Here is a 15,345-nt window from a genome sequence, read left to right on the forward strand (position 1 = left end):
AGGAGTTGTTATCGAAACGTGTAGTCCACTATACCAAATGTGCCTATACCACATTCATTATTTTATTGCCAACATCTACTTTCAGCAGTATTTTATGTATGAACTTAAATAAAATTAAATAAATTTTATGGATTTGGGACCACGGCTTGACCTTTTCTCCTCTTTGCCAGACTTATATGTATTGGGTGTTGGTTCCACCCCTTCCGTGCTGAGTGGCCTTCTTTGAAAACTGCTTTTCACATACAATGGGAAGGTAAGTTGGCAATTGCCATAGTTTTTCTATTTCATTACATTGGTAATATTGCGCTGTCCTTCTAAAACGGTTATAAATCATGCCTCTATATACTGAAAATTATCAATAATCCATGTGCTAAGATCATACTGAACATACTCATCAATTAGAGAAGATACAAATAATATTAGAATCTCACTTGAAACACAACTCCAGCATTTTTTTCAGCCCTGGAGTGGTGATTTTTATCTAAATCTCCTGCCCCGTCTGTTATACTCATCCCCTGGTGTCTTCAACTTTTATCAACACCGCTCTGTTCCCATGATGCCATATTGTTACTGCATCTCCAGAAGTTAGAAGTTATGTCAAAAGCACTCAATGTAAGAATCATAACGAGATTTTCATAGAATTGCATTGAATAGTGACCTCTGGCTCGCTCCAGTCACAAACTGTTGGAGACCATTTTGAGCAGTGGTGATAGGGGGTGAAGATACTGGAGGGTGAGTATAAGGGGTACTTTGCACGTTGCGACATCACTAGCATCGGCTAGCGATGCCAAGTGCGATAGTATCCGCCCCCGTCGCACATGCGATATGTGGGGATTGCTGCCGTGGCAAACATTATCGCTACGGCAGCTTCACACGCACATACCTACTCAGCGATGTTGCTGTGACTGCCAAAATATCTCTCCTTCAAGGTGGAGGTGCGTTCGGCGTCACAGCGACATCACTGCGACATAACTAATACGCCGGCCAATAGAAGCAGAGGGGCGGAGATGAGCGGGGCATAACATCCCGCCCACCTTCTTCCTTCCGCATTGCTGGCGGGACGCAGGTAAGGAGATGTTTGTCGCTCCTGCGGGTTTACACACAGTGATGTGTGGACCTGCAGGAACGAGAAACAACATCGTACCTGCCGTTGAACTGACATTATGAAAATGTCCGACGCTACACAGATCACCGATTTTCGACGCTTTTGCAATCGTTTATCGGCGCATCTAGGATTTACACGTTGCATGTCGTTACCGGCGCCGGATGTGCATCACTAATGACGTGACCCCGACGATATTCTGGATGCGATGTCGCAGTTTGTAAAGTACCCCTAAGAGTAGGGTTAGGAATCTTAGATTAAAAGCATCACTTCATTAGTGGAAACTAAAAAAATGCTGGAGTGGTTTGTTAAATAAAAAAGCAAGTCTCACAGTAGAACACTATTGAATGGTACTGTAGAAAACCATCAGCAACATAGTAGCCTCAACAATTCAAAGAAAACAAAACTTTTAAATATTAAATTACTTTAATTCCTGGTTTTAACACATGTGGTTTTTGTAATGTGTGAAAAAACAACTAAAACACAAAGGAATCAATGCACAAGTGTACTTATCAGCCTTGAAGGTTAGAACAAATATAAAATTAAGGACTTGATCACGTGCCAACAATAATAGGTGATCTACTGCATCATACAGTTCATACAGATATGCAAAATGTATTATATGCAGAAAACAAAACTTTGCTAACAACACAAGTAGGAGAACATTTAAATAGTATAGAAATAGGTTTTCTTAATTACCCATTGTCCTTTCACTTTAAAGAAATACTCAAAGGTGAGATAGGGGGTTCAGATTCCCTGGCATTGAAATAATAATGCATGATTGGTGAGGGGGAAACTTCATAAAAAAATGTCCATGTATTGACCACTGTATCATGCATTGATTTTCTGTAGCACTCTCTCTATTTCATTTGATGCACAGTTATAGTCGCTTAGGAAAGGTTCTTTGTAAAGTAAAACATTGTGCATGTGTAATTAAATCTTGTCTTTACCATGATCGACTGCGAACATTGTTATATTTTTATGTCAATGGATAAATATATCTTTGTACCATGTTAGCCAGTAGAGATAAAAAAAGGTTTGTTTAAAAGAACTGAAGTCCTCAGGGGTTGTAATTGCAAGCTTTCGAGACTACTCAGGTCTCTTCATCAGGCATGGTATAACACAAAATCTGAAGAGTCACATATTTATACACAACAGGACATAGAACTACTCAACTACTGAGGACTCTCAGTTCTTTTAAACAAACTTTTTTTATGTGAATGGACAAATAGATCTTTTGATAGACAGATAGGCATACATATTTTTATGAAAATGTTCACCATAGAGCTCACACTTATGTATGTATTAATAGTGGAATTCATGTGTTCAACACTTGGAGAGTGCTGATAATATTATAGGTGGAGAGCGAGTTTTAACATTACAGTATCTGCATTGTGCATTTTCGGTGTGGCTAATACGAAGGCTCGTGCATCCTATCCCTCCATATTTCCAAGAGAGCTTCTTTACATTAAAGTAGTATGTTGTTGGTTTTTGCCAGATATGCATAAATACTTTGAACACAATGTGTTAGGCTCATGTTTACACTTGTGTAGCATTAGTGTAATTCATGTAGCCAATATTTGCAGCGAGCTGTTCATATTGTTTCTTAAATACATTTTGATCGATAAACAGCTTGTTGAGCAATAGGTATAAATGATAGATACACAGACACTTAGATATATAGTAAGACAGCATAAGAGAGAACTCCAAATGTGGGATAGTGAAAAAAACGGTGCACTTTATTCACCCATGTACAGTATATGTGACTTTTCAGCCATAATTATAAGAGCCAAAACGTTGCACATACATAGTTATATAAAAACGACCGTCTTTTCTTTATCTAATGTCTGTACTGCCATTTTTGTTGTATGTATATGGAGGATATATATTTGTATGTACAGTATATGGGTTGTATACCCAGACGCTTGCACCCAATGTGTTTGGTATAGTGTTGTTTTCTTTGATAGAGATAGATCTATAGATAGAAAGATGGATAGATAGATAGATAGAGGGATAGATAGATAGATAGATAATGGATAGATAGAGGGATAGATAATGGATAGATAGATGGATGGATAGATAATGGATATATAGATAATGGATAGATAGATAGATAATGGATAGATAGATAGATAATGGATACATAGATAGATAGATAGATAATGGATAGATAGATAGATAGATAGAGGGATAGATAGATAGATAATGGATAGATAGATAGATAGATAATGGATAGATAGATGGATGGATAGATAATGGATAGATAGATGGATGGATAGATAATGGATATATAGATAATGGATAGATAGATAGATAATGGATAGATAGATAGATAATGGATACATAGATAGATAGATAGATAGATAATGGATAGATAGATAGATAGAGGGATAGATAGATAGATAATGGATAGATAGATAGATAGATAATGGATAGATAGATGGATGGATAGATAATGGATAGATAGATAATGGATAGATAGATAGATGGATGGATAATGGATAGATAGATAATGGATAGATAGATAGATAGATAGAATCATAGATAGATAGATAGTTAGATAGATAGATAATGGTTAGCTACATAGATAGATAGATAGATGGGCTAGATACAGTGAGGATAATAAGTATTTGATACACTGCCAATTTTGCAAGTTTTCCCACCTACAAATAATGGAGAGGTCTGTATGTTTTAGCATTGGTACACTTCAACTGTGACAGACAGAATCCCCCAAAAATCCAGAAAATCACATTGTATTATTTTTAAATAATTAATTTGCATTTAATAGATAAAATAAGTATTTGATACAATAGTAAAAAAAACTTCTATATTTGGTTCAGAAACCTTTGTTTGCAATTACAGAAGTAAGACGTTTCCTGTAGTTCTTGACCAGGTTTGCACACACTGCAGCAGGGATTTTGGCCCACTCCTCCATACAGATCTTCTCCAGATGTTTCAGGTTTCGGGGCTGTCACTGGGCAACATTAAGTTTCAGGTACCTCCAAAGATCTTCTATTGGGTTCAGGTCTGAAGACTGGTTAGGTCAGTCCAGAACCTTGAAATGCTTCTTAGGCCCCTTTCACACATCAGTTTTTTGCCATCAGTCACAAGCCGTCAAATTAAAAAAAAAACGGATCCGGCGACTGATGCCACTAGATCAGTTTCTTTCTCATAGACTTGTATTAGTGATGGATTGCGACGGATGGCCTCACATTTCATCGACGGATTCGTCAAAAATTCTTTGTCCATCCGACGGCGACAACGGACAAAGTAACATTTTTTGTCTACGTGGAAAAATGGATCGCAACGAATCTGTCGTCGTCCATCGTTTAGTAGAGTGGAAGCCTATGAGCGCAGGATCCATCATAATCCATCAAATAATGGAATCCGGCCACGGATCTGTTTTTTTTAACTGACCATGCTCAGATGGGGTGTAAAAACACTGTATTTATAATGTTTGGGCTGAAATAACTGATGCGACAGATCTGTTTTTTGGACGGATCCATAGCATCAGTTTTTCCACCATCTGCGACGGATCCGTCGATCCATCAGACTTATGGACTGTGACTAACAGCAAATAGCTGATGTGTGAAAGGGACTTTATGGAGCCACTCCTTAGCTGTCCTGGTTGTGTATTTTGTGTCATTCTCATGCTAGAAGAACCAGCCATGAACCATCTTCAATTCTCTTACTGAGGGAAGAGGTTGTTGGTCCAAATCTTGCAATACATGACCTCATCCATCTTCCTTTCAATATGGTACAGTTGTCCAGTTCCCTTTGCACAAAAGCACCCCCAATGTTTGATGTTTCCGCTTCCATGATTCACAGTTAGAATGATGTTCTTTAGGTTGTACTCATCCTTCTTCTTCCTCAAACCACAGCGAGTGGAGTTGATACCAAAAAGTTCTACTTTCCTCATATCTGACCACATTCCTCCTCTGAACGATCAGGATTGTCATTGGCAAACTTCAAATGGGCCTGGACATATGCTGGAATGAGCATGGGGACGTTGTGTGTCCTACAGGATTTTAATCCATGATGGTGCAGTTTGTTACGAACCATAATGTTTGACATTGTGGTCCCAGCTCTCTTCAGGTCATTGACAGGTCCTCCCATGCAGTTATGGGCTTATTCCTGACCTTTCTCAGAATCATGCTTACAACAGGAGGTAAGATATTGCACGGAGCCCCAGACCGAGTAAGATTTACAGTCATCTTGTATTTCTTCCATTTTCTAACAATTGTGCCAAGAGTTGTCTTGTCACCAAATTGCTTGTCTATTATCCTGTAGCCCTTCCCAGCCTTGTGCAGGTCTACAATTTTGACCCTGGTGTCCTTAGACAGCCATTTGGTGGATTAATTGATCAAGTGTGTGGACAGGTGTCTTTTATACAGGAAATGCCTTCAAACAGGTGAAGTTAATACAGGTAATGAATGAGTGCAGAGTAGAAGGGCTTCTTAAAAAAAAAAACAGGTCTGTGAGAGCCAGAATTCTTGCTATTTGGTTGGTGATCGGATACTTATCTAAGATATAAAGCAGAGTGTATGTGTGTATGTATGTATGTATGTACGGTATGTATGTATGTACGGTATGTATGTGTGTGTATGTATGTCCGCTAAAGGAATCCGCACCGTCGCCTTTACAATCACGAAATTTTGCACAGACACCCAATGGGACTCAGTGAAATTCATAGACTATGTTTTCATGGGAAAATTTAACCCCGGGCTTTACAGTTACTTTTTAAAAAACCTGCCTCAATTAAAGTCAATGGAGCTGCGAGCTATAGGTTATTAATAGGAGCTGTGAGTGGTTGCTCTAGGAACAAAATAAATTGTTAGTATAAGAAGCTTATGTGTAAGGTAATAAGATGTCAGTGGGGAGACTGATAGAGACAGACAGAAAAAGAAAGAGAGACAGACAAAGTAAGAGGCAGGGAAAGAGACAAGACAGACAGACAAAGAGACAGACAGTCAAAGAGACAGAAAGAGGCATACAGACAGGGAAAGAGACAGGGAAAGAGATAGAGACAGGGAAAAAGACAGACGGGGAAAGAGACAGACTGGGAAGGAGACTAACAGAGGCAGGTAAAGAAACTGACAGACACAAAGATAGAGAGAGAGACTGACACAGATAGAGACAGACACAGAGAGTGAGACAGACACAGAGATAGAGAGAGACAGACACAGAGATAGAGAGAGACAGACAGAGACTGATACAGAGACAGAAAGACAGAGATAGACACAGACAGACAGAGATAGACACAGACAGACATGGAAAGAGACAGACATGGGGAGACAGATGGGGAGACAGACAGAGACTGAGAGAGACAAACAGAGACAGACAGAGACTGGAAGAGACAAAAAGACAGACAGAGACTGGGAGACACAAACCAAGACAGACAGACTGGGAGAGACAAACCGAGACAGACAGAGACTGGGAGAGACAAATAGAGACAGACAGAGACTGGGAGACACAAACCTAGACAGACAGACAGACTGGGAGAGACAAACCGAGACAGACAGAGACTGGGAGAGACAAATAGAGACAGACAGAGACTGGGAGAGACAAACACAGACAGACTGGGAGAGACAAACAGAGACAGGGAGAGACAGAGACTGGGAAAGACAAACAGAGACAGGGAGAGACAAACAGAGACTGGGAGAGACAAACATAGACAGACAGAGACTGGGAGAGACAAACAGAGACTGGGAGAGACAAACATAGACAGACAGAGACTGGGAGAGACAGAGAGACACACTGGGAGAGACAAACGGAGACAGGGAGAGACAAACAGAAACAGGGAGAAACAAACAGAGACAGACAGAGACTGGGAGAGACAAACAGAGACTGGGAGAGACAAACAGAGACCAACAGAGATTGGAAGAGACAAACAGAGACAGACAGACACTGGGAGAGAGACAACGAGACAGTTACTATGCTGGACAACGCCCAGGTACTACAGCTAGTTTCATGTAATAAAATGCAAAATAATTATTTAGAAATCATACAATGTGATTCTCTGGATTTATTTTATTCTGCCTGTCCCACTTGAAGTGTGCCTACAATAAAAATTTCAAACTTCTCCATTATTTGTAGATGGGAAAACATGCAAAATTGGCAGTGTATTAAATACTTATTTGTAGATAGATAGATGGATAAATAGATAGATGACTAGATAGATAGATAAATATGGGATGGATAGATAGAAAGAACCAAAATACCAAAAGAACCAAAAATACAGGCAGCACTCCAGACCAGCTTTTCATACCACCAGGCTCAATAAAGTCCACCTTTTGCATGGAAATCTATACGTGACAACTTTCTGAATGGTTGTGGTGAGGCCTTGCACCCAGTATCTATAGTTGTGGAGCACTTCTATTTTTGCTTTTGATATAGATAGATAGATAGATAGATAGATAGATAGATAGGGATACTTTTGTTTGCACATTACTTACCTTACAGCTGCACTGTCCAGTCTCTTCAGCACAAGGACATTTTTCAGTTTCACGATCACAGTTCTCAGGTTTAGTTCCGGCTAAAGAACAGTCACAATTGACACAATGGGGATAATTTCGGTATCCCACTCTACAGCTGATGCACTTGTCTCCTGAGAAATTTGGACGACAGAAACAGCAACCTGTGTCTGGATTACACTGTGTGCTCAGAGATCCTGGACCACCACAATCACATGCCTGAAGGAAAACAGGATAAAAATTTTAGTGTTAATGTACTTTAGAAGTAGATTTGGAGAATAGTTGACTACATATTGAATTTAAAATGTATCTTTAAAAAATACAATACATTTGGAAATTTGTTTCCTGCAACTCTTTATTGATTGGTCTCCCTTGGACCAAACTCTCCCCTCTCCAATCCATCTTGAATGCAGCTGCCAGGGTCATATTCCTGTCCAGCCTCTTCACCGATGCCTCCACCTTGTGCCAGTCACTACACTGGCTACCTATCAGCTGCAGAATACAATACAAACTCCTATCCCTCACCCACAAAGCTCTCCACAGCTCTGCACCACCATATATCTCATCCCTCATCTCTGTCTATCATCCTACCCGCCCCCTTCGTTCCGCAAATGATCTTAGACTAACATCCTCCATAATAAGAACCTCACACCTCCGTCTCCAAGACTTTTCTCGTGCCGCGCCAGTTTTCTGGAATGCACTACCCCAAAGAATGCGACTAATATCCAGCCCCCAAGTTTTTAAGCGTACATTAAAAACACATCTCTTCAGACAAGCTTATCATAATAACTTACTAACCTAACTCTCCCCCGTCCCACCTTCTAAATGCTACTCATAACCTTCTCTCTCCTATTTCTGTCCCCACATCCTACATACAACCAATAGCACGTAAGGGCACCCAAAAGGTTACTGTCAAAAGACCAGATCAGTCATCTTTATATGTAACTAATTAACTAGCATAACAATGGCCGGCCAGATCTACAAGTGTGCTCAACCTCTTGTGTCCCCCTTCTTCCCCATAGATTGTAAGCTTTCGAGCAGGGCCCTCATTCCTACTGTAGCTGTTGAATTATGTGCCATTTTGTTTTGTATTTGTCTATACAACCCCCACCGGATTGTAAAGTGCTGCGGAATATGTTGGTGCTATATAAATAAACTTTATTATTATTATTATTATTATTATTATTATTATTAATTTAAAATTCTCTTATATACATCATTCTTACAGGTACACAAGCAAAAAAGATATAAGATTACTGACCACCAGGTGCGTATTATAAAATTGTTTTCTACACATAATGTCAAGGAATACAGGATTATAGGTTAACAGTCATTTCATGTGTATCTCATGCTTTCAAGCTTAAAGAAAGATACATGCAAAACAGCTGTTAGCCCATTCATTCCTGTATTCCCTGTAATTAAGTGTATGTCATACCTCCCAATCATCTCAGATTTAGCGGGACTGTCCCATTTTGAGGGCTCCCTCCTGCAGTCCCGCTGTTCACTGCTTTTGTCCCATCTCCTCTCCTCAGTGCAGTGAATAAAATAAATCAAGACGAGCCGTGCACAAATTTAATTGTCAAATCCTCTGGTTTACTAGGACAGGGCTAGAACTCACAAACTTGTGAGCTTTGTCCATAGGCAGCAGCTGTACCATTGAGCCACTGCCTGTATTGAAAGGTATGCTGTACCATTGAGCCACTGCCTGTATTGAAAGGTATGCTGTACCATTGAGCCACTGCCTGTATTGACAGGTGTAGGAGGATTTGGTAATCTTCTTGACCTGTGTTGCAGGCACAGAAGCCAGAAGCAAATTATTCAGCTACATAGAGATATAGATATACACTAAATCTTTATGTAGGTGAAGGAAGAGGTCAGATTCTTTTGTTGATATAAAACTACTATAAAGAAATGAGAAAAAAATAGGACAAAAATATAAATTTATTTTCACCCCCTTTTAATCAAACCAGTAACTTTCAAAAACATCACAGGTCCCCTAGCTGTGAAGCCAGTTTTTAAATGCATTTTAATACTACAGAAAAGCTTTGATTCTACATTTAAAAATGAAACATTTTTTGCTTGGGTTTTTTTAAGGCTCCACAAAGAAGGCTATAAAGAGAAAAGCCCCAAAACCGTACAACTTAGCAGCGTCTTTAGATGCACCGGGGGCGGAGATTTCATGATGTCTCATCCACTCTGCTTGGATATTTAGTCCGTGTTCACATGTAACATAAATGCCAGTTTTATTGCTGCTTTTTTGCACATACTGTAAATTCTGCTGTGTTTAACTGTCCAAACAAAGTGGATCTGATTTCATGAAAAGACACTTCTGAACTCTGGGGTTCTGGTGCTTTTTTCTTTAGAGGTTTCTCTGCGAAGCTTAAAAAAATCCATAGAGAACATTGCAGAAGGAAAAGGCATAAAAAATGCAGAGAAAATGCAATAACGAGAGAAGATTGTTATAGTATATGTATAGTATTGGTGTGGTTGTGGACACTTGCAGAAAACAAAAAACAGGATTTCTGTAATGTGTGAACTTGACTTTATAGACACAAAACAGACACTTCTATAAAGATGAGAAAGTTCTGGGTGATACAACTATGAATGAATGAATGAACAGTCCGGGGCATCTGCTGAACATCCCTCTAAATTGGTGTGGTTTGGGGTGTGGCTAGGGGGCATGGTGACAATTTGTCCAATAAAACTATTGCAATTTTTTTTTAACTATTTCATTGTTATTGATTTTTTTTCCAATAGATTTTATAGTAAAATGACTGAATACAATCAAAACTGCAGTTCATCCCATAAAAAATCCTTATTAATACGATACTAATATAGTAAGATACTAATAAATTATAAGAAAATATACAAAAACAGGAACAGTATTAGCTTCAAATACCATTCTACTTCTTGATTTGCCGTATAAGTTTAGTTTTTACAAAACTTTTGAACTGCTTTGTAAGAGTATAACCGTAGCTTTCGTAAACATTTAGAAGAAGATTGGAATAAAGAAAAAAATAATAAATTTCTTCTTCTTGTATAATATAGATAGCTGAAAATACTGTTTGCACTGATAAAGGTTATTCTAGGAGATGTGAAGAAGAGATGATTAAATGTGATAAGATCACAAAACAATATTTTTTTCACTTATTATTCCTTGCTAAAATAGATAGATACTTAAAGTACAAAAAAGACAATAATATAAAAAAATATATAGTGTAAGAATATGGGATGTAAAACTGTCGCATTAGAAATAAAATCATTGGTAGCTAAGAAAATAGAGAAAGGTGTGAGAAGGAAAGATTGTGGGTGTCATTATTTATTTACTGCTAGGTTTGGAGGGGTGTATTCCAACAACTGGCAACATGTTTATCAAGCTTGGTATGCAGAAGCTCTCCATGAAATATTTTACGGCTAGAGATAACCAGGTCGATCCATGTAGAATCTACTTCGAGTCTAATATCCTGATATCTTCGAGTCTAATATCCTGATATCTTCGAGTCCCTACAAATTTGAACAGAACGCAATTCAATTTGAGTGGATCAGTCAAAAAAATAGAAAAACGCCCATGTCCATTTCACAGGCTACGTAAGAGTCACAGAGTGGGAAAATGATGTGAGGCACAGCCAGGTGGGTATCCCCATAATGACCTGCTGCTATCACATCACATGGTCTACAACAACCAATCAGAGAGGACTATGGAGCCAGTATAAAAGATGAAAGCCAGCAAAGTGGCGTCATTTTATACTTTTACAGCATAGGGATAGAGGTCAGATCATGCAGACAATTCATATAGGGACAGAAAAAGATCAAAATTGGATTATAGCGTACTATTGCTTTACTGTTAAAGGGAACATGTCATCACTTTTTCGGCATATAAGCTGCGGCCACCACCACTGGGCTCTTATATACAGCATTCTAACATGCTATATATAAGAGCCCAGGCCACTGTGTAGAACATAAAAAACACTTTATAATACTCACCTAGAAGGTTGCTTCGGTGCACACCTGTCGGATGTGTGGCGCCGTTCTCTGGGACTGGCGCCTCCCCTTTCGGCAATCTTGGTCTTTCTTATTCTGAAGTGGTGGTGCATGACGCATCTACGTCACACACACTTGTGGGGCCTGCGCAGGACCTCAATTCCGGCGCTTGTGAATGATGTAGACGCGTCATGCACAGTGGCTTCAGAATAAGGAAGACCAAGATGGCCGAAAGGGGAGGCGCTGGTCCAAGAGAACGGCGCCACCCATCCGATTGTTGTGCACCGGAGTGACCATTTAGGTAAATATTATAAAGTGTTTTTTATGTTTTACACAGCGGCCTGGGCTCTTATATACAGCATGTTAGAATGCTGTATACAAGAGCCCAGTTGTGGTGGCCGCAGCTTATAGGCCAAAAAACTGGTGACAGGTTCCCTTTAAAGAACATTGAAAATGAGAATGGTAGTCAGTCTCTGAAAAATATTCCAAAAGTTCAAAGAGCGATAAAGAAGTGCCATGACTGAAAACTGTGACAGGTGATTCATTGATCTGTGACATACTTCAATAACAGCACAGCATCTTAATAACATCATTTTTTAGTCTTCATATTACAAATCAGGAGGGTAATTTAATAGCCTTTGACCTTAATTTACTAGTAAACAATAGAGATGAGTGGACCCGCGGAGGTTTAGGTTCACCGGGTTCAGCCAGACTTGAAAAAAAAGTTTGGTTCTGGAACCAGACTTAGGGGAGTGGGAGGACATAGCGTCACCTATTACAGGTGCTCAGGGGGAAGAAACCAGAGAAAAGAGAAATATCCCCGGCACACTGTTAAACAGTGTGCCGGGGATATTTCTCTTTTCTCTGGAACCAGACTTGACCGTAACTTGAACCCAAACAATGAACCCCATACAAGTCAATGGGGATACAAATTTTTGTATTAAACAATGGCTGTCAAATGATCATAGTAAGGACTAGGGGGCTGCAAAACGAAGTAAAAGGGGGGTAAAAGCAGGATAGTTATTAATACTGTGTTTCCCTGAAGTTAACACCTCAGTCAGACTCTTTCTGGGCCCACTCAGTAAACTACATCAATATTCACTGTTTCCACTGCTCAACCTCTGTTCCAGTGTCTGTGATTGGTTGCAGTAAGACTGCTATACACACCACCCACCTTCTGTGTTGGCATCTATGATTGGATGTAGACTATTTTTCTGTATTGCAGTGTATAAAGAAATAAATAAATAATTTTAAAAGATGGGCTCTTTTTTTACCCCCTTCACCCCTGGCAATTTTCCATTCCTCCCCCCCTTTTTTCAAGAGCCATAACTTTTTTTTATTATTAGGTCAATATAGCCATCTGAGGACTTATTTTTTGTGGGAAGAGTTGTACTTTTGACCAACACCATTCATTCTGCCCCATATTGTACTGGAAAACAGGATAAAAAATCCAAGTGCGGTGAAATTGTAAAAAAAAGTGCAATTCCACAATTGTTTTTGGGGTTTATTTACCTTGTTTATTATGTAGTAAAACTCATTTGGAAACATGATTTCCAAGGTCAAAATGAGTTCTTAGATACCAAACATATGCAGCAGTATTGTTTTAGTTTTATCTAAGTAGTGAAAAAAAAAACGTTTTTACGCTTTTGGTGCCATTTTTCAAGACCTGTAGAATTCTCATTTTTTGGGATCTGGGACTGGTTAATGGTTTCATTTTTTGTCCTGAGCTGATGTTTTTAATCATAGCATTTTTGGGTAGATGCGATGTTTTGATCACCTGTTATTGCATTTTAATGCATTGTTGGGGCGACCAGAATACCATAATTGTGACGTTTTGATTAATTTTGACACTACACCCTTTGCTAATCAGATCAGATTAATTATTTTATATTTTGATAGATAGTGCATTTCTGATATGTGTTTTTTTTATTGTATTGTTTTATTTTCAATGGGGCAAAAGAGAGGTGTTTTGAACTTTTATTTATTTTTCATATTTTTAAAACTTTTTTTTACAATTTATAATGATTTTACTGGTCTCCCTAGGGTACTTGTTACCTGCACTATCACTCTCATCAGCAGAAATGCTGATATCCTGTGAGTGGCGGCGCTCTGCTGGCATTCACAAGAAGTGAGTCATAACCCCACGCTATCATGGTAACCCATTGGCACACTGTGATCATGTCATTGGTGCTCCAATGGTGGCAGGGAACAGCTCTTGATCCCCGCTGGCATGTTAGATTGCGCTCTAAGGCAGGCTTTACACGTTGCGACATCAGTAACGGTATATCGTCGGGGTCATGTCGTTAGTGACGCACATCCGGCACCGTTACCGACATCGCAGCATGTAAACACTAGGAGCGACGATCACCGATCGCAAAAATGTCAAAAATCGTTGATCGGTGACACGTCACTCCTTTTGATAATATCGCTGCTGCTGCCGGTACAATGTTGTTTGTCGTTCCTGCAGCACCACACATCGCTGTGTGTGACACCGCAAGAAAGACAAACATCTCCTTACCTGCGTCCACCGCTAATGCGGAAGGGAGAAGGGGGGCAGGATGTTATGTCCCGCTCATCTCCGCCCCTTTGCTTCTATTGGCTGGCCGCTTAGTGACGTCGCGGTGATGTCGCTGTGATGCCGAATTCACCTCCCCCTTGAAGGAGGGATTGTTCCGCGGTCACAGCAACATCCCCGACCAGGTATGTGTGTGTGAAGCTGACGTAGCGATAATGTTCGCTACGGCAGCAATCACCACATATCGCATGTGCGACGGGGTGGGTGCTATCGCGCTCGACATCATTAGCAATTGCTAACGATGTCGCAGCGTGTAAAGCCCGCCTAAGAGTTTGACAACGTGATCTAAGGGGTTAACAGGCATAGATGAAACAGAGATCCACCCACACCTGTTAGCTGCACATGTCTGCTTATCAGATCAGCAGACATGAGTGGGGAATAAAGTGTGGGGTTGCCTGCATTAAAAGAACAGACACGGCCAAGGGCTTATATATAAGTCCTTAGTTGTGAAGGTATTAACAAGCATGGGTAAAACAGACAGCTACAGTGCCTACAAGTAGTATTCAACCGCCTGCAGATTTAGCAGGTTTGATAAGATGCAAATAAGTTAGAGCCTGCAAACTTCAAACAAGAGCAGGATTTATTAACAGATGCAGAAATCTTACAAACCAACAAGTTATGTTGCTCAGTTACATTTTAATAAATTTTCAACATAAAAGTGTGGGTCAATTATTATTCAACCCCTAGGTTTAATATTTTGTGGAATAACCCTTGTTTGCAATTACAGCTAATAATCGTCTTTTATAAGACCTGATCAGGCCGGCACAGGTCTCTGGAGTTATCTTGGCCCACTCCTCCATGCAGATCTTCTCCAAGTTATCTAGGTTCTTTGGGTGTCTCATGTGGACTTTATTCTTGAGCTCCTTCCACAAGTTTTCAATTGGGTTAAGGTCAGGAGACTGACTAGGCCACTGCAACACCTTGATTTTTTCCCTCTTGAACCAGGCCTTGGTTTTCTTGGCTGTGTGCTTTGGGTCGTTGTCTTGTTGGAAGATAAAATGATGACCCATCTTAAGATCCTTGATGGAGGAGCAGAGGTTCTTGGCCAAAATCTCCAGGTAGGCCGTGCTATCCATCTTACCATGGATGCGGACCAGATGGCCAGGCCCCTTGGCTGAGAAACAGCCCCACAGCATGATGCTGCCACCACCATGCTTGACTGTAGGGATGATATTCTTGGGGTCGTATGCAGTGCCATCCAGTCTCCAAACGTC

At 39.9% G+C, this 15,345-nt stretch overlaps 1 protein-coding gene across 6 annotated transcripts in view; it reads right to left on the minus strand.

The window, feature by feature from the left end:
* The window catches only part of LAMA2 (laminin subunit alpha 2), a 1,231,414-nt gene that overhangs the window by 368,126 nt on the left and 847,943 nt on the right, over positions 1 to 15,345 (minus strand). For all 6 annotated transcript variants that reach the window (XM_075339908.1, XM_075339907.1, XM_075339906.1 and 3 more), the window contains one exon: positions 7,558 to 7,794. In XM_075339908.1, coding sequence (XP_075196023.1) covers positions 7,558 to 7,794 — 237 coding nt within the window. The remainder of the gene's footprint in view (positions 1 to 7,557; positions 7,795 to 15,345) is intronic.

The sequence above is a fragment of the Anomaloglossus baeobatrachus genome, chromosome 3, assembly GCF_048569485.1.
Source record: "Anomaloglossus baeobatrachus isolate aAnoBae1 chromosome 3, aAnoBae1.hap1, whole genome shotgun sequence".
Classification (NCBI taxonomy): domain Eukaryota; kingdom Metazoa; phylum Chordata; class Amphibia; order Anura; family Aromobatidae; genus Anomaloglossus; species Anomaloglossus baeobatrachus.